At 43.4% G+C, this 24,447-nt stretch overlaps 1 protein-coding gene across 1 annotated transcript in view; it reads left to right on the forward strand.

The window, feature by feature from the left end:
• Positions 1-24,447, forward strand: part of B4GALNT3 (beta-1,4-N-acetyl-galactosaminyltransferase 3) — a 946,759-nt gene that overhangs the window by 885,233 nt on the left and 37,079 nt on the right. Inside the window, exon 15 of the mRNA XM_069628599.1 lies at positions 13,640-13,944. Coding sequence (XP_069484700.1) covers positions 13,640-13,944 — 305 coding nt within the window. The remainder of the gene's footprint in view (positions 1-13,639; positions 13,945-24,447) is intronic.

The following is a 24,447-nucleotide window of genomic DNA, read 5'->3' on the forward strand; positions in this document are numbered from 1 at the left end:
TCCAAAGTGCACGATTGCAACATCTACAGTTGCTGAAGAGGCCACGCGTCGACATTCTACAAGCAGTCAGCCGAAACAGCACGCTTCCACACTGCACCACAAAGCATCCACTTCTTCCGAACCGAAACTGCCAGACAAGTCTTCTTGGAGGGCATACACGCACAGATCTTCCACAAAGCCATCACCCACGACGAAAACTGTGCATCTTGAATGTTTGCCAGCTGCACTACACAAAGTAATGGGAAAAGTGAATGCCGCCTTTTCCTGTGAGGTAAACCTGAGCACCTGATTGGCCAAAGGCGATAGTCCCATTTCCATTGGCCAGCATTCTGAGAAGCACAGTACATGGCACGTGCCATTCTTCAAGTACCGCGAGGGCCATGCCCCAGTAAAGCAGGAGTCATCGTCCTTCGCATTGGCGCACTTTCCTGTGACACACAGCAATGGGACAATCACTACAGTCCCATTTCAATAGGTCAGCATGGTGAGAAGCGCCGAATGTGGCACTTGTGGGTCCCCAAGTGCGTCGAGGGCCGGGCCCGAGTGAAGCAGGAGTTCCTCTTCCTATTGTCGCACACCCTAAGAATCTGATTGGGCAATCCCCATAGTTCCATTTTCTTAGCGTCACCCGCAAAATCCCCGGATGTGGCTTTTGTGCTGCGTGTGGGCTTGGGGGAATAACTTGCAACCAGGATAGGGGGAGTTAGTGGTCAGGGGCGACTCTTGTAAGAGTCTGTTGCTTTTTTTATGCTTCTACAGAAACACCTTTTTTCAGTTTTTATTAGCTTTTGTGTTTTCTTATGCTCACATTAGTACAATAAACTGTTCACCGCATCCTGTAGACGAGCAAACAAAACTGCATTGCGAATGGGTGACAACAAAATGCCATTTTTTTGGACAACTCTGCATGTGCACAACTAACGATGTCATTGTTGCAGAAGAACATCCCACGACTGGACAAAAAAGTGTAAATGCTTCTGTTGATGATGCACCTACCTGTGTCTGGCTCGAAACGACATCCATGAGCATTGGGCCATTCTCCTCATGGTATTATGGATGAAGAAAGCACCTTGGTGGTGGGAAAAAGCGTCTGCACCACATCCAGCAATCTCCTCAGTCTACGGAACAAAACTAAGCAAGGCAGTTAACCCATATACATGCCGCTGTAATGGATGACGATAACATGTACTACTGGAAAAGTGGCAAGGTCTTTGCAAAGTGCATGCATATTGGTGAAATTGCACTCATACACAGCGTTGCATAATGCTTCCACTCCTTGCAAACCAACATTGACATCAAAGTGTCTTTGCAGGGCATAGTTGTGCTGATCTATGACAAAGGGATCACCTACAGTGAACACAATGTGGGTCGCCATGTATAATGTACAACAGTTTCACCTCCCCTTCCTGTTAACCACACCCACACTACCTGATTGGCTAATCCCCACACTGCCATGGCAATTGGGCAAGGTGGTGTAAAGGGCAGATTTTGGCACATGCGCCTCCCAAAGTAGCGCAAGGGCCTCACCCCTGTAAAGCTGGAGCAGTCCTTCTTCCCTTTGCACTACCTTCTGTGCAACTCGACTTCATTGGGTTACGCGTAAATAGGCACACACACATCCACCAATCGCATCGAAGCAGCCATCATCCAACACTGTCACTCCTGTACAACAGTCGAAATTTACTGTAACACTTTTACAGTATAAATGTCATGCCATTCCAAAGCATGAAATGGGAAGGTTGAGGTTTTGTTGTGCCAACTTTCGTAGGTCCTGCGCCCAAATTTAAATGCTAAATACTAGGGTGTCACAAATGTGTGAGGAGAAAGAGGCAAAGTCCCATACCTTTTTGTTTTGAAAATCAAGTAAATTCTTTCCTCACACACACAAAAACTGCTCCACACAAAATCAATGTGTTCAAAAACATAGTCTTGTTTTTTAATCATGAAACATAAAAGTTGAAACTCCTATAACGTGGTAGTGCCCTTTTAGATTACACGTGTTTCAGCACAGCATGTGCCTTTTTCAAATCAGGGCAAATTCAATCAAAACGGATTCAAATAACTCAGATTGATGGTCTATTTTCCATCTTCATTAAGTGTCATACTCACAAAGTCTTCCTGATAGGCCGACGCGGGGAGACTGGGACGATACTTTTCACTCCTACCCAACCTGCGCATCGCCATGCAGCAACAAATTCCAGCAGTTAACATAATGTACTAACAAAACACTTGTGTCACTACCCACAACATTTTCACAACATTGGGCTTATCTCAACAAATCTGCACACAGCATAGGCCTTGAACACACCCACAGCGCAACGTCATGCCACCATGCATGTCACCATGTCACCAGCTATGACCATCCGCGCACACACAGCCCCACCAGCACTCCTACCCAACCTGCGCACCTCCATGCAGCTATGCAGCAACAAATTCCAACAGTTAACGTAATGTAGAAACAAAACACTCTCTCATGCACTCCTGTACCCTTTCATTAACATACTATGGGCGTACCCACTTCCATTCAGAAACTGTCACTGGCAACTTACCCACATTCTGTTCGCAACACTGGCCCTACTGCAACCAATGTGCACAGACACACTATGCAAGCACCACCCTCTACCGAATGTAGAGTCAAACATGGGTTCCTGCGGTGGGTATTTTGCAGCCCTACACTCTTGAGTGCATGCCCTATGGCCTACGACCTTCGGCCATGCACCCAATAGTGTAATCCTTCAAGAGACCATCCACACCTTCATTCACCTATGCATGCCACCATGTGCCCAACTACTGCATTCCAGCAGCAGCGCAGAGCCACCCCCGCTCCCACCCAACCTATGTCATGTGCAATTCACTCCCCTTCTGCAATTGACCTGCCACCACTCACCATGAAAAGAGGTTGCCGCAAACGGGTAGCGCGAGAAGCTATGGGCCGTTACGACAGCTGCCTCCAATCACCACACAAAGTACTCACCTAAATATGTCACATGAACCATTTCTCACCCCCCCACCCGTTCCCTCCCTTATTGCTGCCAACACATTCCGGTCAGCACATTTTTCAGACCCTTCCACCACCGCACTGTCCTCTGATGCACCATGGCGGCCTTCCCAAAAAATGTTGACGCACACCACGCTTCCCTATAGCTAACCACCGGCTGAGTCCAAACTTCTCCATCAGCACGCCGTACTGCGAGCCAACAACACTTCTGTCCGTGGAGCGAACAGGATATCACACATTTTTTGGGACGTGCATTTCAGTTCTTTGCAACAAAAGTACTGGTCGGATTTCCACCAAACACACAAAAGCACGCTTTCTGACCCAAGCCCCTGCCGCAATTTTGGTGAATATTCATTTAGCCGTTCGGCCTGTAGCCATGTGCAAAGTTTTTCCCCATTCAGTCTATGGAAAAAAATACCCCCCTATAACTTTGCCCTCCCACCCCCTCCCCACACGAAACCTCTCCCAACTTGGGGAAAAAATTCAGAGCAAGCCATATACTTTTTTTGCAAAGTTTGGTGAGGATTCATCCAGGGGGAGCAAAGTTGTAAACTGCCGAAAAAGTGCTCTTGTTATGAGTTTAGCAACTTAACCATAACTACATGGCTGCTACTGCGGGCCGTGTAATAAACACACACACACATACACATATATATATATATATATATATATATATATATATATATATATATATTCCAATGTTGAAAAACATCAAAAGACGCAATTCAGGCGAGCAGCACTCCACACATAAATGTTCCAATAATGGTCACGTATAACCAACGACAAACGCTGCTACTCCAGTTGCACGTTATAAAAACCTTTATTTTCGTTAGTAGCAATTTAAAAGTTCAAGTTCTCCCAGTGAGAATCTCTTGCCAGACGGCAGCCTGACGCGTTTCGCCACAACCTAGTGGCTTGTTCACAGTAACCCATCACACACAGGAAGTTTATTTTTATTAAAAAACACCATTGTGAAAAACATCAAAGAGGTGACTTGCAAAATTGACATAGTGGTCAGTGGCCATCTTGGCTTGGGCTATCGAGACTGATAATACATCTTGTTATGTTATGCCAACCTTACTAGTGTGTATTATACAAATGAAACATAGCGCTTTAATAGCCATATTGGGAACATAATTCTAATTATTTAAATTGTATCATCTCTGGACTGAATAATGGAATATCACAATGACAGTGTTGTTAAAGCCAAAGTTGCAGAATCCATGTTATAATGGCCCCCGTAATGTGGACAAAAAATAAAATAACACATTTCTGTATTTTCAGATTACCGTAACCGTTGGTAATAATGACACAGTGCATTAGAGTTTGGGGAGTATATTTTGCAGACCAATAGCAATTATAGCGTGTAGGCATTACCGTTACAAGCTATGTAATTATATAATTAAAATTAACTTTGCATTGGTCAGACAGTGTTGTGATAATATAAAGTGCATAGTGATTCCAATAATAAAATACATTTCACATTTTAAAAGACAACACTGTCAGGGTCTAAAGTGCATAGTGCATGATTGTTGCTTTCTGTAAACGGTAGTCACATGATCACAATTACATAATTAATTTCTAAAGATGCAAATGTAAACATGCAGAGCAACATACGCAAGATCGGCCTGCAATGAAAAAGTACAATGAAACATTCCTATGGTTACTATATGCATTGAATGGAAAAGATAAATATAGGAGAGAAATGTGCTCAGAAAGTGCTATGTGCATAAATAGGACAAAAGATAAGATTGTCCAGGCGCTCTAAAATCAGAATAGTACTGTTTCGAATGTAAAAATATCAACAAGATGTATAATAAATACCACTACTTGAGTAACATATTAGTAATAAGATTTTTGTACATGCCGATGGCCACATGTGTACATTATGTTGTTAAAAAATGATTATATAGGTCATATTGCAAGTCGCCATAAAAAAGTGAGAATTAAGTGATGATCAAAATAGAAAAGAATAAAAGAAACTTAGCACAAGTAATTAAGGACAGGAAATTACAGTGTATAGTCATAAGCTCACTAAGGTTTCTATACTGTATCAGATACAAGTCCTTATGTCCCTAAAAAGGTATTGAGCTCTTCATCAATATTGTGTCCCACCAGGGTCTTACTTTCGAAGTCTAAAATAAATGTAGTCTCTTCTTGTCAGAGTAATCTCTCATTATCTCCCCCCCCACCCCCCGGGACCTGGAATGACTTTGTGTATGCCAAAGAATGTAAGACACGCAGGATCGGCATTGTGAATTTCAGAAAAGTGTTTTGCCATTGGGTAGGAGCAGTCTTTGTTAATAATGGCTCTGACATGTTGCAGGATACGTACTTTCAACTTACATTTTGTACTTCCAACGTACCATTTAAGACATGGGCACATCAACATATACACCACCAGCTCTGTTTCACATGTGATTGTACAATCAATATGAACCAGATGTTTCAGTATTGGGTGAGCATAACTTTTACAGTTTCTCGCATATTTACAAATTTTGCACATTTAGAGAAACCAACTCCTGTTGTGGAAAGCCAATTAGTGCCTGAATCATTCTTTTCTGTAGACATATAGCTTTTCACCACTAAATCTTTTATGGATGTGCTTTTCCGAAAGGTAATATCAGGGTGGTTATTTAGCATACTTCCTATGTCTTTATCAGCTTTCAGCACCTTCCAATATTTATTAATTATCCGTTTGATAATTCTCGAGTGGCTTCCAAATGTCAAAATGAGCCTGATGGTGTTCTCCTCTTCTTGCTTGTTAGGTCTTTCTTGAATGTTGTTAACATTTTGTGTCTGTCCATTTCTCGGACCTTCAGATATGCCCTTTCAATTATCTTTTTGGGTACTGTTGTTGTAGGAAGTTTTGGGCCGTTATTTTACTGGCTGAGTCAAAGTCCATGATCTTGCTACAATTACGTCTAATACGGATGAACTCTCCATATGGAATACTCCATAGAAGAGGCTTGGGATGTGCACTATTTGCGTGTAGATGAATGTTAGCACCTGTAATTTTTCTATACAGGCATGACTCAATTTTTGTGCCTCTATCTTTACCTCTACATCCAGAAACACTATAGACTGACGACTGTGGTGTTCAGTAAACTTGAGGTTTACGTTGTTAATGTTAAGTGATTTGACAAACTCGCACCACAGCTCAATAGAGCCATCCCAAATTATAAATAAGTCATCAATGAAGCGAAGCCACAGCACTATTTTCTCATTGTATTTTTAATTAGTTTCTGCCCATAGTGTAGTTTTCTCCCAATGACCCATCATCAAGTTCGCATAGGCGGTGCGAAGGTTGTACCCATTGCAGTCCCCTGGGTTTGGCGAAAAGTTTGATTATTAAATATGAAGACATTGTTGTTCAAGCACATTTTAATCATCTCAAGGATCATTGTTGAGTGTTGCAAATGATTGAGAAATCTTGTATTGAGGAAGTTTTGACAGGCGGAAATCCCATTGTTGTGTTTGATAGATGTATATAAAGACACCACCTCCATGGTTGCCAATAAATAAGTGGGTTCCGACGGTAGTTCGTCAATTTTCAGTAAGAAATCTGTGGTGTCTCTCACATATGATGGAAGTGTAGATACAAAGATGCACAGGACCTCAGCTATAAATGTGGACATATTTTCCAAGAGTGACCCGCACAGTGTCACAATTGGTCTTCCAGGTGGTTTGTAAGGATTCTTGTGGACATTTGGAAGGAAGTAAATGGTGGGAGTGACCGAGTTCTTGGAAAATAGGAATTTCACCATTTCCTCCTCAAGAATGTCTGCCCTTTGCCATTTAGTTAGGAAAGTCCATACATCATTTTCCAATTGCTTAATGGGACTGTATTGAGCCGTTCATAACAGTTCACATCGTTTTTTTGTTTATAAGCTTCGACACTGTAAAAACATAGTTAAGGTGCAGTTAAGTTGTGCAGATTTAACCCAACTAAACACTTAAAATTTTGCAGATGTCGGAAGTCATGACCAGTTTAACTCTGCACGCTCCCATTGATGTCCCCCATAATGCATTTTGTATGTCATTGTGAATCCCTTCTCTTATAATATGTATGTGCTTATGAGTTATGCTGATCATGACTAACCACATCCACCGAATTTCAAGTGTTTTGTTGCGTTAAATCTGCGCAACTTAAATGCACCTTAACTAAGGTTTATTCAGTGAATTTCAAGGGTTTTGTTATACCATCGTTTTTTTATGGGCCACCAGCCATTTTTAAAACACTACCGAGTCACTAGCCATGGCCTTTGGCCATGTCCACTGTACATGTTCCCCATGTATGTTTCTTTTGGACCCACTTGGTGGCCACTATATATGTCTTTCGGGCCCACTAGCCAGGGCTTTTCGGCCCTGGCAAGTGAGCATAGTCCGTACCCACGGTATATTGTAAAACACTACCAGGCCTCTAGCCATGCCCTTTGGCTGTGTCCACTTTACATTTTCCCCCAATATGTCTCTTTTGGACCCATTAGGTGGTCATGTGGCAGTGGCCACTGTGCATATGCTGCATATTGCACATTCAGTAAAGTAACCCAGTAGCCATATCCTTTGGCAAAACCCATTACCCCGCCCCATCTCACTTCAACTGTAATATTTCACTTTATTTGGATTCATCTCTTATATTTAACTCTTTTTATTAAAAAAAAAACTTTCTTCAAATAACTTTGATTATTATTAGTAATGTAGTACAAATAACCCCGGTTATCTGGAAATGACTGAAAAATACTGTGGTCATCCGTAAAAAGTATGCACAATCCAAAACTCTTCCCTGCCCTCCCAGGCACTCACCAAGTGTCCCCCTCCTCTTGCCATGCTGACCCCCCCCCCCCCCTACTCGCCTCAAGTCTCTTTTCCCTCCCTGGCTCTCTCCCATTCCCCCCAACCCTCATCATTTCATGTGATGCACTTTCATTCCTGATCGCTTTTTCTATTATAACCACGGCTATCCCACTGAATAAATCTGGTTATGCAAAAACGTTCAAGCTTGGCACTTGGCCACCAGTCATCTCCCCCACTCCCCAATTTCACATGGTGTCCTCTGTCCCCCTCCCCACCTGTAGCCTGGTGCCATTTCATCCCTTTTCCTTTTTCAAATAGTATTTTTTTCCTCTTTTTGTTTTAACTGTGGTTCTCTCATTGAGCAACATAAATTACCTTTTTTTCATTTCTGAAAAGCCTTTCTCCTGCAAAGCACCATGGGAGATATAGCTATCATTTTGTGAGAAAGGGGCACCCCCTTCTCCATCAAATATTTTAACAACTATTGGACGGGAAAACCCCAGACACCACTCCCTATGGAAATCGAGTTAACGCTTCATGCCCAAGTTGTAATATACCTGGTCCAATTCCGTCCAGTGGTTTTTGCTGTGCACTGCACAGAAATGTGTACTTTCTCTCTGGGGAAATGAAATGGGCCAAAAACAGCGTTTTATTCCTTTCATAATAATCTTTTCATTTTTTTCCCAAACTCTGCCGATTGCTGGGCCCTGTGGCAAAATATCAGCCAAATCCGTCATGCAAGCAAAATGTTATTAGCAATTCAACTTTTGGGTTTCTTACGGAACTTGATACTCAACTTAACTATAGTCCGACGAGCGCTGCACTATAACATTATAGTGCAGTGAATGGCGCACAATAGTTGTGTATCAAATTCCATAGGAAACCCGAAAAATGAATTGCTAATAACCTTTGACTTGCATGATGTATTTGGCTGATATCTTGCTGGCAAAAGTGTACTTACGCAGCCCCCCACACTGGACATTTTGATAAGGTTTCTTTATAAAAATAAAGAGGTTATTAAGACGACATAAAAACTCAGTTTCAGCCTAGTCCCCATTAATTTTCCCATCCAAGAAAAAGTTAAATGTTTGTTGAAGCGCACAGCCCAAACTGCTGGACGAAATTGGACCAGGTACGAAACAACTTGGGCACAAAGCGTTGACTCGATTTCCATGGGGAGCAGGGGCTGGGGTTATTATGTCCAGTAGTTTAAAAAAATGATTTTACAGAGAAGGAGGGGTGGGGGGAAGACACTTCTCAAAACAATATATAAGGATATCTCCCATGGTGCTTTGCAGCAGAGTTTTTTCTGAAATGAAAAAGCCTCCATTTTTGTTTTGTCAGATGCGGTCGATATTAGCGAATATTCAGGGTAATAGTTGGGGTAACCCGAAAACGAAAAGTTGAAAAAATAGCCTTTGGGGTAAGGAAAAAGGATGAAATGTCAGGCTAAAGGTGGGAAGGGGGAAAGAGGACACCATGTGAAATTGGAGAGTTGGGGGGATGAGGGTTGGGGGTTCTGGGGCTTGAACATTTTTGCATCTTCAGGGTTTTTTTTTTGTATCTTCTTGGTTATTTTTCATATTCGGAGGACTTTTGTGCATATTTGCGGTTACAAACCAAAAAGATATGCCCACTGGGAATGATATAATACATCCTCTATCCAAAATAATATTTATTTGCCCAACAGACCTTTTTCCGTGTTCTACAGGGCAACCTACCTACTGTGGCTAGACATTCTACACTTACCGACCCAACTTCAACCATGTAAAATTCATTCAACAAATTCATAGAGCACTTTTTAAAATTATAAATAAGAAAGAAATTAAGTTTATTTTGCATTACACAAAATTGTAGTTATTAACCTGGATAAAATGTATACAGAAAACAATCACATTGCAAACATATTGATATCTCGACAAAATTCACAAAAAATCAAATGAAGACACTCGAGGATTACAGAAAAAGGGGCTCCTGTGCCTAATATAACATAGACCAACTATGATCACTATAATCCTAACGTTAGCGAGTCACCCAAAAGCAGTCTTAACAATATATTTCAAGGCAGTATGCAAGATTGCATCTGTCCCTATGGATTAACTAACGCAGGGTAATTCCAACTGCACTTATTTAGGGCGACATTCGCACACAGTCACCACCTTACTAAACAGTCCACATAAGTTTATGGGTCATCTGATGGTCGAAGTATATCATAATGAGACGTATATCATATTGAAGCGTACTTAAGCCATATGTTTCTGTGGGGAAACAAATTAAACCTCCTTTGTCAGGACCACCATCAGGGAAGCAGAACTAATTGCACCAGCGGTTGCTTGACATTAGAAGGGGAGCAGGTCAAACAGTGGCGATAAATATTAAATCCAGCTCACAGAATGCTGAAGAGGAAATCTTTCACTAGTAAAATGCCTTCCTTTGTTTGCAGGCCAAATAGAGAGAGCCTACTCTGTAGTAATACAGGCTAATGCACGTGGGTCCAAAATAAACATACAGGGGGAACATGTACAGTGGACATTGCCGAAGGCTGCGTTTACTGGCCAGGACCACAGGCCCTGGCGAGTGGGCCCATAAGGCATGCAAGGCTGTGGTCATTGTGAGGACCCAGAAATGAGACATGGACACAGAGGATTCATGATTGTGGTTATAAACCTTTATTCAAATAATAAGGGGGTTGGGAAATGCCTTACTGTGCCTAATATATGAGGTCTTTTCCTACCTCAACCAAAAACTAAGGGTGTGGCCTGTGTCAAGATGTCCAAAGCAAAACAATGCCCTTTGTCTGAAATCCTATCCCAGTTGAGGGTATTGTCTCTGGCTTGATAAGTGCACAAATGTTCAAGTTCAACAGAAAGTACAACTCCAACATAGACTTACACTTGGATGGTATTCACAGTTCATGGGAATTCCTCCCTTCTCCAAGTTTCCATCCAACAAAACAAAAGGTTCCAAAAGAATACTCACGTTCCTTGTAGCCCAAGAGGATGACCCTCTCCTCTTGGCATCGCAATTCACTCCCGTGCAAAAGACTCTCTTCCCCAGGTCCTTTCCACATTTAAGGCAGTTCAAAATCCTAACGGCATGAATCTTCCTTTTTATCCTCTTTTAAATTGCCATCAATACAATTCAAGATCCTAGGGCATGTATCTTCTGTGGGATTCTCTTTTCAGTACCACTATTTACATGTGGGCCCCAGACTCTCAACACCTGGTGTACTCCCCTGCCAGGTGCCTTCACAAGTGCCTGGTTCACTGTCCTGGCCAAGCTTCTCACAAACGTTCACAAGTGCCTGGTTTACTATCCTGCCAGGGCTTTTCACAAAAGTTCACAAGTGCCTGGTTTACTATCCTGCCAGGGCTTCTCACAAAAGTTCACAAGTGCCTGGTTCACTGTCCTGGCCAAGATTCTCACAAACGTTCACAAGAGCCTGGTTTACTATCCTGCCAGGGCTTCTCACAAAAGTTCACAAGTGCCTGGTTTACTATCCTGCCAGGGCTTCTCACAAAAGTTCACAAGTGCCTGGTTTACTATCCTGCCAGAGCAATTTGAGGTGCAGGACTTAAACTCACACAAGACTTCAGCCTTTGCCATACTTGTAATGCGCAACGGGTTAGCGACCCTCCTCTTAACAGCTTGTTATTTTTCATCAACTCTATAGTGCTCTGTCATTTCCCACAGTGCGCTGCATTTGCCATGAAGCGCCCTGGCCTCCCACTTTCCCCAGCTGGGCTCAAGGGTAATGTGATGCTGCTTCGGCATCCCACACAAGCTTCTGTGGTTGCTGCAGTTTGCCGTAGGCCGGAGAAGCGTCCCATCCTTCCTCCGCTCTTCACCTGACTTCCGATATCTGGAGGCAGCGTTCTGCTGTCACTGCCCGTGCAACGTGAGAGCTCTGACTCTCTCACTTCTCCTTCTCAATGGTATCGGCAGTCTTTGAGCGTTGGGCAGCACTCGGTCTGCTCCTCCCTCATATGCACGTCTAGCAGGCAGTTGTGCTCTTGACGAGCCATTCCTTCTTCCAACAGGAGCCGACTGCTCCTGTCAGTTTCTTTCCTTCCTGTAACAGCTGTTGGAATTTTAAAGATCCTCCTATGGCACCCCTCCTTCCAACAAATAGAGTGTATGTTTGGTTTCCGGGCTCACCGGATCTCCATTCCTCTATCCCTCTTCCTCGTCCCAGTTGTATAGCTTGAGTCATGAGTATGTAGGGAATTATCAGTCGGGTTTGTTTCCTTTTCTACAGAACAATGTCGTAAGGGCATGAGGAATGTAGGGGCTATCCCTAAAAGGGAAAGGGGGGGATACCATGTCTCATCTGACAATGTGTTACCCGTCCACTTAGGGTCACCTCTTCCCATGGGATCCTCCCTCGCTTAGCCACCCCCAGGGTCAGGATCAGGTAGCGACTGCTGTCCCCTTGCCACATGAGGAGAGGTTACCTCTGGGAAAGTGATGACATCAAATTCATCACACCACCTAGTGGGTCCAAAAGAAACCTATCAGGGGAACATGTACAGTAGACACTGCCGAACCCCATGGCCACTGGCCATGGCCATAAGCCTGTGGGCACTGCCCATGGCTAGTGACCTGTAGGAAAATGATGGTATAACAAAACCCTTGAAATTCACTGAAAAAACCTTAAAGTTGTGCAGATTTAATGCAACAAAACCCTTGAAATTCAGCGGATGTGGGAAGTAATGACAAGCTTAACTCTTCGCGTTCCCATTGCAAAGCCCCTGAGCACATACATATTATGCAAGAAGAGAGTCACAATGACATACACAATGGCATTATGGGGGAAATCGCATTATGGGGGACATCAACAGGCACGTGCTGAGTTAAGCTGGCCATGACTTCCCACATCCGCCGAATTTCAACAGTTTTGTTGCGTTAAATCTGCACAACTTAACTGCACCTCAACTAAGGTTTTTTAAGTGATTATATATATATATATATATATATATATATATATATATATATATATATATATATATATATATATACTTTTTCTTTTTCAAAAAGAACCAATTCCCAGATCCGAGATGGAACCGGGAGAAAGTTGCCGGGATGCACTCCCAAGAACAGTAGAGAAAGCCAAGGTGACTCTCCACAAAGAGACAAAAACTCCAAAGTTCGTCCAGACTGACAATCCTTTATTTTTTAAGTCAGCATGGCAAGGAAAAAGAACAGAAAACGACTTGTTTCGTGGTGCACAGATCGCTTGGTCACGTATATATATTTATAATTTCATCTATTGCAGGTCAATATTTGTGATTTTGTTGATGCAACACATTAACTAGTGGCCTTGCGTCTTGATGAAGATCCCTTACCATCGTTAACAGGGTTGAAACATGCATGTTGACACATCCAGATGTGGCGTTAAGGTTTTATTAAAACATTTGATAGCGTTTCTCTACACAAAGTTGTTTATATGTTTGTGTTGTGAATTCTGTGCCCAATAGGAATTGTTTAGTTAATCATGTCACTATTTTGCACCGCTTTACTTTTCCCCTGTGAATGCGTACTGTATTTCGATATGTACCTACAAATAGAATATGAAATAGGTTTATATACATTTTAATTGCATGACTACTAATACATTACTAGAACACGTTTTCCTGCCTACATTGTGAGAGTATATAGATTAGCTCGAGAAGTGTAGACATAGAGTCTCTGTGAATAAAGGTTTCTAAATAAGCCAGATGTTTGTTATAATGCCATTGCGACATTCTGAGCTTTTCATTAGAATCCTTGAAACCAAAGCATTGTTCAATGGGGCTAGTATATCCGGTTTAAGACAAAATACTAATGGCCACCTTTTGTTTGCAGGACATACCAGCTTCAGCGCATTGTGAATGTGGAGAAACGGGTTGATCGTCTGCGGGGCAGTCGCTACTTGCTGGAGTTGGAATTGCTGGAGAAGGGATCTAAGATCGTCCGCCTCTCGGAGTACGTCTTTGCGAAAGACTGGCAAGGCAGCTACCTGGAAGAGCAGGAAGACACCAGGGCTATGCAGAACCTTTTGTGGGGTCATCGGCGCAGGCGGCTGTTGGCAGATCAGGTGGAACCTCATCTATGCTGGCCGGCAGGTTTCTCCTGGCACCACCAGGCTGTTGTCCATATTGTTGTGCCAGGTATGGGCTGACATATACACTCGTTAAAAAGTAAGCTTTTTATGTTACGATGACTAAATAGCTGTCTTTTCACCTCTCCCCCCCCCCCACACTACTTAAACATTTTCACCCTAGAATCAAGAATTGAGCAGTAAGTGTTGATGAAGGCATGTTTGTGTCGGGAAGGCCAAAATGTATCCATCAATAGTTCTAGCTAGAATCTCAGAATAGTGTCATACTCCAGGATGATTGAAATCTAGCATTGTCAGATGGTTTGCAGCAAAGTACTTACTTAGTGCAGACCATCCCTCTAGTAGGAGTATTTACAACTCCTAGTACTTGCCTTCTTATTTGTGTGCATACATTCCATAAAGTGCAGAGTCACAGGTCATTTCTGACCTCTTTCATGTATGCCGGATTAATGTTCACCAGCACAGATCTTAATTTTCTGAACAGTTTAACCACCACATAACCTGCAAGCATTTTAAACAGTAAATCACTAATGTAGTGACTTGTGTGTTCTAGTACTTGAGTTTAATGACCAGGACTGTGTGGAGATGCACAACTTCTTGTCAACAAGGGCCGTTCTGCTGTTTGATTCTTTCAGATACCCAGGTGTCATGCAACAGATGCTGCATTTCTAAACCTTACACAAGTGTGATCCCAAACTTTTAGATTCTTGTTTGGTTTAAGGAACATGGTACATTATATAGCTGGGGAGTTTTTCTTCGTCCCCATGTGTCTGGCTGTTGTAGCTGTTGGAGGAAAACAAACGCAGGTGTGAATTTACACGCATGGCCTCCCTGCTCCTCTGTGGGGTGAAAAAAGAGATGTTGCGGTTCAAAACTCCAATCTGCATTTTAAGCAATTGTCATGTGGTGAGACCAGGAAAACACCCATTGTGTCGTGTTTGAAAGAACAATGGTCAGGAAGGCTGCCCAGAGTGATGCCAGAGGTTAATATTAAAGGATAGTTCCGGGACTTTTTTTTTATTGTCCCTACGGTTCGGCCATGTGTTTTTAAGCATAACTCGGTAGATCGTAGAAAACTTTCCTATGGACCTTACCCGACTTTTCGTCCATTAACGCACTCGAAATCAGCCACCATTTTCTGATAATCCTATCATTTCCCCCCATCGCCCTGGCTCACCTGCTTTTGCGGCACTAAATCAAATCCCCCACCCCTGAAACAGACTTTATCAAAACATTCATATTCCCCGCCTCTATCCGTGACGTGACTGTGCTGCGTAGGCAAACGCGCCCAGGCGTCTTCTACGCGACTCCACACAGAACCCGGAAACCAACACAGATCAGCTCACAACACAGCGCGCCACAATTCGCAATATGAAACTGTACTTTTAAATCAAACCGCAAGATTGTAAATTTGGTAAAGTACATTTATTTGACATCAAATGTTTAGAGAATATTCAGCGATTTGCATTTTTATTTGGTCAGGTTCCAAAAAGTTTGTTTTGAGGCACGCGATGTTCCTTTGCTGTACACAGGGTCTTAGATCATCTCACAATACAGCGCCACAATTCGGAATATGAAACTGTGGTTTAAAAGCAAACTGCAAGATTGTACATTTGGCAAAGTACATTTATTGGACATCAAATGTTTAGAGAATATTCAGCGATTTTCATTTTTCTTTGCTCTCGATCCAAAATAGTTCGTCTTGAGGCAAGCGATGTTCGTGTGCAGTACACAGGGTGTTGGTTTACGATAACATAAGCTCTTCGGTCGCACTGATAATCGCATGGCTGTTCCAACAACGAGGCACTAGGCCACCACAGCGGTCTGTATGTTGCATCTAGCCGTTAGTACCGCGTAAGGGCATACTTGTACTTGGCGATCGTCCCATAAAATGGTCAGGGTGGTAACGTTGTTCACGCGGAGAAGCAACTGGCGGTTGAAAAAGCCATCCGCCGGTGTCTGGTACTCGTGACACAGACAATAATGGGTGAAGTACCTGTTTGAAAAACATAAAAAATGAAATTAGTCTCACCATCAGATCTTTATTAAAATTATTCATTTTATATATTCGGTCGGTAAATTATTTCATAGCTAGGACAGTGCAACTGGGTTTTAAACGTCAAGGGGGGGGCTGTAGGATACTGAGACAGTCCACCAGTGCAGGGGTTGACAGGGAGTGCAGGTGGAGAGTGGAAGGGCCCAGGACCGAGATCGCAGACAGTGGACCAGTTGTAGCAGGGGAGAGGGAGAGAGAAAGCAGAAGCAAAGAGGAAGGTTTTGAGGTGCTTCCGTAAAAGGAGACGGTTCTCCCCAAGATAGTGCGCGGTACAAAACAATATGCCACATAGAACGAACAAGTCCAACTTAACCCGTCTTTAAAGCTACTGTATAGTAATTAAATTGCGGTATAAACTCATCTAAAGAGTTACTTACATTATATTTGCATTTTCCATTGTGTCTGTGCGTAGGGCAGTCCCGAAATACCACTCCTTCTATGCAGACGTTATTTCTTCTAATGAACGAACATGAAATGGCTTTCGTTTCTGAAATTATATTCATTATCGTTTCTTACGTGGTCCCGGCCTGTCAAGGTCAAATAACAATAGAACCTTATACTGAGTCGTGGGCCATTCTGGCACCCTAGAAAAAATCAAAGCAGCTGACCTTCACTTTGAACGAGCACACATTCCTAGTTAGCTACATTCAGTGTAAGGCCGTCTCACAGGACTTGAAATTAACACTCCATCTTTGCATTTTGTCTGCGTGCTTTGCAGCCCCACAGAACCATAAATACGGAGACATTCTATATTTTTTGAAAAATGATTTATATTACTGTTTGGTTTAATTTAATGCGCAAATGAACAAGGGTGGAGAGACACATTGCATGTACACTGAGCAATCACTTTTATTTACACAATACATAGCTACACATATTCAATGGGCCTGCGACATGAGGAGACTCGAGAGAACAGACAATCAAATTACAATCATTTAAACCGTGATGTGTATTTCTCAATGAGTTCTTCTTTAGGTGGACATGGAACAGAGGCAATGTTGGGTGGCAATGCAGTTGTCCCCTGCACAGGTTCGTTCACAACTCCATTTATGTGCCTATCTAGGACGTCAACAATAAGTTTCTCAATAAACTCATATTGCATATCCTCAAACACTGGTTTGATCACCCATTGTTTACTTCTTTTAGTGAAGGCCTTATTGTAGCGAAGCGTCCCTAAAGTTCCGGTCGTCCTACTTTGTTGACGGCCAACATTATGGTTATGTGCCAAGACCGCTAAAAGAGTCCGATTTATCATGCCCTCCATGCCAAAATGCAATCGTTTTGGCCTGTACTTTAGGCACATATTGTGGAACACCTCCAAATCTCCTGTGTGGCAGAATTCCGTGAGTCCCCTCAAAGCTTTTGTTATAGTTTTATCAAATACAATCTTTTCAATGGCTTTGTGAGTGGGTGATGAAGGAATCAACCACTTCTTCTTCCGTGCCTCCTCTGTGGACAAATGGCCATGTTCACAATTGTGGAAATGTTGGTTCGTGTTCCATCGGTGAACGTTCGTACAGTGTGGCATTACTGACCGCCATTTTTCCAGTAGAATTTCCAACGACCCTCCACATGTTTTTGAGCTCCACCAAAAATGATTGCTGATTGACTTGGACCACTGTGAAATACCTTGCAATTCTTTTTTTTTACCTGCAGCCGACAATTTTTTATTGATTGATTTTGCAAGATGCCAAACGTCAAATTGGTGATTTATATTTTTGTACTGTTCTCTCATTGTCTTGGCAATTGAAACGTGTCTGTCCGTGGCTATCAGGTCGATCACCATTCCCCGCGATTGTAGTTCTTGCAATGATGCTACAAAGCCAACTTTCTCCATGGCCACTGAGGATGTACTTTGTGACACCTGCACGACCACCGAACTCACAATTTTCTTACTTTCCATGTCCTGAAAGTGGTAGGTGCAGTACTTGGCTGAAAATCCTGGGCTGTCGCACTGTCCATCACCGGCTAGCCTGAACCGTTTGCCCGCGAATGTACTATCAATAGACATTTTTTTCCATTCTCCAAGCTTCGCTAATGGCTGGAAATAGATAATCGGTTTGGTATTTGTAGAACTGAGTTTTCGCAATGAAATGGATTCCCACAAACTGAAAGAAAGACTCTAATTTTTTAAAACTTGAACCACTAAAAAGTGCAGCCGCTGCACAAAGTAGATTGCCTGCTGGCAGTTGTCCCAGCATAGGTTGTGCAGACCATGAGAAAGGATGATATTTTGTACAGGTGGCATGTATTTTAAGGTTAGTGCCTCGAATTGCACGAGTCACATTAATGAATGGCTCCCCACATACTTCCCCACCAACCGAATGCCCACATTTCATCCGAATAATAATATCAATCAAACAACTATCGAATACAATGAATTTGGCCTCTTTCCTTATACTGTCACTCTGCATCCCAGCTGGTTCGGCCTGTAACGTTGAGGACATGTCACTCACATGAAAGGTAGAATCTCTGATATCGTCTTCCGCTATGTTCAGTGATATTGATGGTGTTTCATTGTCGTCCACTTCATTCTCTTCCATTGCAACATCTGTTCCTTCTCCGGAGATGGGTGAATAAAACAATTTCTTCAACTTTCTCGCGGTCTTAGTTTTTGCGGGTGTGGATTCTGTGAATTGATCTCCGACTGCATCCAAACTACCAGGAGGACATTCACTATCAATGGCTGGTGGTGGTATAGCTCCGTTGTCAATCACTTCATATTCTTCCCATTGGCACGATGCATCTCCAGTCTCAAGTCCCTGCCAAAAGGTTTGACGAGCAACATCTCTCGTTCGCTTCACTGTCTGTGTAGATCTAGTTCGTACACCCACTCGCAACTAGAGGACAGATTGGAAAAGGGATGTTCAGTTTAAACACAACTTACAGTATTGAACTATTAACAGTGAAAAACAACATAATATAGTGACCAGGACACTAACCTTCTTTTGCTTTCTTTTCTTTGAAACTTTCTTGCCTCGAACTTCAACATCAGGACGCTGTTGCTCCGACTCGTGTGTGCATGTCTCCACTTCCTCTTGCGCTGCAACGACTATATTTTCATGATAAGCACATCCATCACGCACTGACGCTCCATCGACTCCCTGAAACATAGAACTTTCATTAGTATGTATAATAATATCGAAAACACAAAATGTACTTGGGGACCAATACCCACGTACATCTCAATAGCAAAACACGAATGAACGCTTTGTGTAGAACATTCAAACGACAATTATTCACGCATTGTTGATCTAGTTAGATGGAACTGTCAAGATCCATACCTCGGGCTCCTCATAGACTTCCATTGATGATATTATTGAAGATGATGCTTCAGTGACTCCCTGAAACACAGTAATTGCATTAGTATGGTTTTCTATTTTGATAAAAAGAACAGAAACTTTGTGCAGGCGTGAACGGCTCATCTAAATAGACCTGCACAAATGATCAGTTGTCTAAAATAAATAATGGATATGTAAATAAGATTCGATTTGCTCGATCGTTGGAAGTGTCACCACCCAGAGATCTGCATCAACTACTAGGGGTGATGTTCTTGTAGAAGAAGCTCCGTCATCTCCCTGAAACATAGTACTTGCGTTAATAAAGAAGGAAGTATAGCGGATGTAATCACGTCATATGATTTCGCTTGATCGAACTGTCAGTATCCATACCTCGAAATGCATAAGAACATCAAGGGACGATGTAACTGCGGTGCACACTTCTGCAAGCTGTTGCGCCGACCCGTAACTGCATGCTCCCCCTTCTTCTTGGACTAATGCTCCATCGACTCCCTGAAACATAGGACTTTCATTAGTAATGAACACAATATTGAAAAAAGAAGACACATAGGAGGGCGACGACAGAAGGACATATCAATGGCTAAAAACGAAAGAAACATTGTGTGTAACAATCACGCTACAAGAATGCAAGATCTGATGATCTCCATCGATGGAACTGTCCGGAAACGTACCTCGAGCATCTGAGTGACATCAACGGTTGTCGTCAATACGTTGGACTCCTCAGCATCTCCCTGAAAGACAGTACTTGCATTATTTTGGATAACAATAATTATAACTGAAAACAAAGACTAGAGGACGAGTACAAGGGTGTACCATTAGGTAAAATAATTACACGATAAATTAAAACTATTGATTTACATGCCTAAAACAAGTCAGTGGCAGAATAGCCAAGTAAGATTACCCGATAGGCGCTTGAAGTGGCTGATGACTGCAATAACGACACGGATGGAGAATCTTCCGCCTTCATATTGAGTGGATACATAAATGGGGAAATTATTGTTAGCTAATGCTACACACTACCGCAAGGCCGAGAGATAAATACGTAAACTTGACTCACCAGTGGAGGGATGTGGACGAATAGAGTGGGAATAGCGGTTGAGAGCAATTTTCGCCTCGCTCGCGGTGTGTTCTTCTTTATTAGCAATGATGTGGAGTACATGTCAGAGGTAAAGTGCCTGCTGCAGATGCGGTATCGATCACCCCTCTTGTCCGCAAAGACTTCTAGGACTCTACTTTCAAGCTCAGAGGGTGGATATCCGCAATATCGGACCCATTCTCTTATCTGATCTATTGTCTTAGGGAAAACATGCATTATAGTACCTTCAGATTTATTATGGGTCTTCGAAGGGCAACCGCCAATGGAACAGGCAGGCATTGTGGAAAGTTCTGAAAAGTAAAGATCAACAATTCTCTATGAATACCAATGTGTTAAAAAATTAAATGACACATAAAAGGTTCAATGCAAGGTATGTTTTGGTTCTTGGAACTATACACGTTATTCACATGCGGATAAGTATTTGAATAACTTTAAAAAAATAGAAAAATAATTTGACTAAACTCAGAACATGTGACTAGTTCCTTGCACGTACTGTCTTGAACGAAAAGAAATTGGACGCAAAATGAGTATGGTACATGGCCTTACCTTGACGAGCAAACAGTTAGATGCAGGGATCAGAGTAGTTTCTTGTCGTAGAACAGGGAGCAGTTCACAGCTTGCAAACTGACGAGTTTCCTCGAAGTGGTCACGGAAGTTCACAGAGACGAAGAGCAGATAACCAGCACCTTCACGGGTTGACTAGCAAAGCGCAAAGAAGTTCTCATTAGAAATATGAAGTGGGTTATAAAGAATTCGAAACAGGGGTGTGTTTGTGAATGAATGACGTGAATATGTCGTGGCATTATGCGGTTTGAAGGGGGGCGTCCAGCGTGAGGGGGGATGCTTGGCAGGAGACACGGGGTCTGGAGGTAGACATGGGAACAACAACCCATGCTCTATAGACCACTTTGAAGTGTACATGGTCTTTGGCACCTCTTGGCCTTTATCGCTCCCTGACAGCTCCACTTGCCAGCGCAAGTACCCCGGTGCGAACTGCCTTTGATAGGGCCGGGGGTGGATTGGGGCGGTGGTCGTGCAGACAAGACACAGGAAGACTCGTGAATGGAGACACACTTATGTGGATTGCAGGGGGCCGTCCAGCGTGAGGGGGGATGCTTGGCAGGAGACACGGGGTCTGGCGGTAGACATGGGAACAACAACCCATGCTCTATAGACCACTTTGAAGTGTACATGGTCTTTGGCACCTCTTGGCCTTTATCGCTCCCTGACAGCTCCACTTGGCAGCACAAGTACCCCGGTGCGAACTGCCTTTGATAGGGCGGGGGGTGGATTGGGGCGGTGGTCGTGCAGACAAGACTCGTTTGCCGCAGGGCCTCACCAAGGAGAGGCCATCTAACTGCATGTAAGAGGCAGGCTGCAGGATCTAGTACATGGAAGGCAGGGGGGTGAGTTTATAAATACCTCACCCTCCCAGGAGAATATATGGGTGCAGTTCACCCTGGAGACCCTGGATGCCTAGGCAGTTAGTCAGCAGCAGGCTGGCCTGTGGTGGCAAGGCGGCACGGGCCAGAGGGGGCCATCTCTGTACCCGGTGCCCAAAAGGATGATTTATTATGATCAACCATATTGATTATTTACCTATAACCATGTTTTGTATCAATAAAATCCAACGGCCTTCCTTTTATTGCCAACGCTTGAACAAAGTGGTGTGGTAAGTATTTTTGGGGGAGGAGGCAAGGCCGGGAGGCTTGATGCCAACCCGCAAAATAACATATGTATGTCTGCTGCATATGGGTTCAACGGTTATGTGGATTGAAGGTGGGCGGCCAGCGTGAGGGAGGATGCTGGCCGGAGACATGTGGTGTGACAAGACAAGGCACAGGAAGACTATTCAATGGAGACACACTAGATTCATTTAAAAAATCAAAACAACCATTGTTAAAATATATGTTGGGTTTTATTTTAGATCTTAATTTCAATTGAACATAAATAATAAACATTACACATTGTAAAGTTGCGGTTGCAGCACATCCAGGGAAAATCCGCGGTATTGTCCACTGTCGCTGGGGAAATGTTGTCTAATGGCAAGTACCGCACAGGCAGGTATTACTCTCCGAACGCGGTGTCCGAGCCTCCCGTGAAGCTTCCAAGTGAAGCAACGATAGGCCACCAGCCTGTACCACCTGTGAAAATGAAAGATGCAAACTGTATTAAAATGACAACTTTCTTATCACTGTCGATTCAAGTACAAAAATGTCATTCTGCTTTGAAAAAAATTCTATCTAGAAAATGCACAACATGGAACCAATTTACATGCATTCGAATGATATGTAGATGTAGTTTTATATGTGGGAGACGACCATGAAATAGTAGTGGCATCACTGACATCACAACCAGAGTATACTTACTCGTTACTCGGATTACGCGGACGAACAGTGCCGCAAAGTTCGTGCATAAGCACCATCATCATCCTCAACACTGTCCGTGAGAGGCAGGCTTCCCTGAACTCTGGCAGCTCGGTGATGCATTGCGGACTTGGCTCGCCTTCCGAAATGTAGGCCAAGCACCCGGAATTTTCACGGCAGCAGCAGTTCTCCTCCTCAGTTGGCATTAGCTCGCACCGATTGCACGTGCACCAGGTGGAGACGCCGTCCATGCGACATGGTCCAGGCTCTTCATCCGTTGACTGGTCCTCCCAACTGCCGTCCGAATCCCCATCGTTTTCGCGTGCTTGCCTTTCCAGTAGTTCTTCCTCGGTGTACTCGGGCTCGTACATATACGGCATTATTGTAGCCATTGTGTGGTAAAGAAAGTAAAATAATTTACAGAGATGGTACAGGTGTTCACAAGGCCTAGAAGCGGCGAAGGTAGCTGACCAGAGCACAGAAACGAGTCACAGAATACTCAAAGTAACACAGAGAGAGTAATGGAATCGAAAATCTGCTGCTGTGTGTTGTGAAACGGTGTGTTTATACTTATTGAGGAAAGAGGCGTCCTGCCATTTCCATGGCGACACGTCATTAGCTGAGGCGCAGCGATTGTTGACACGAAACGTGCTTTGGCGTTGGGAAATGGGCGGTACGCGTCTGCTGATGTCAGGCTCAGGGGCGGGGGATTTGATTTAGTGCCGCAAAAGCAGGTGAGCCAGGGCGATGGGGGGAAATGATAGGATTATCAGAAAATGGCGGCTGATTTCGAGTGCGTTAATGGACGAAAAGTCGGGTAAGGTCCATAGGAAAGTTTTCTACGATCTACCGAGTTATGCTTAAAAACACATGGCCGAACCGTAGGGACAATAAAAAAAAAGTCCCGGAACTATCCTTTAATTGTAAACATTCCAACCATCACCTGTTTTGTTTTTCTTTAGTCACCCCAAGTGGCACGGTTATGCCGAGACGTGGGTTCCATGCCTGCTTGGCGTAGAGACCCAAGTTGCTCCTTGATGATGCCTAATGAGGCTGAAACATGTCTGGGGAGGCTTGTGGTCTCGTGCAGAAGGGATGGTTGAAGGCCTAACTTGCCCTATATTAAGGTGGGATTTCCCTACCTGAACAAAACTAAGGAAAATCCTGAGTCAGTGAGTTCAAATTAAAAGTCTATCTGTGTCCAAAACCTATGCTTGCCCTCACAACTTCAACTAAATAAGGTGCAGGGATATCAAAATCAAAAGAAACTGTGTTCAACTCAAAGTTCTGAGCTCCCTCCAGCTCACAGCTTTCCTTCAGCTCCACCTTCCCCAAGTACAAGAAAGTTCCATGAAAAAGGCTCACGATTGCCTTTCTCCATTTCAAGGTGTTGCAGTTCAAGATCGCTTCTTGGGATTCCCTTCCCCAAGTTTCAAGCAACACAGTTCGAAATAAAAGGGGTCCTGAGACTGCGTTCTCAAGACAACAAGTGTGATCCCTTTAAGTCTCAAGGTTTCCTGCCCCAAGACTTCAACTATGCCACTTATGCTTGCTGCAGTCTTTCCAAAAAGTCTCAACAAAACACTAGGTCAACCTCGCTTTGCCAGTTCATATGCAGTGGTTTCATTAGACTGTTGCTCGGTGTCCTTATATTTCACCATTCAGGGCTCTCTGGTCTAGACGCAGTTGTTAGACTGCACGGTCCACCCATTACAGGTCGCGCAACCAGGGCCCT

The sequence above is a fragment of the Ambystoma mexicanum genome, chromosome 12, assembly GCF_040938575.1.
Source record: "Ambystoma mexicanum isolate Mex_15411 chromosome 12, UKY_AmexF1_1, whole genome shotgun sequence".
Taxonomy (NCBI): domain Eukaryota; kingdom Metazoa; phylum Chordata; class Amphibia; order Caudata; family Ambystomatidae; genus Ambystoma; species Ambystoma mexicanum.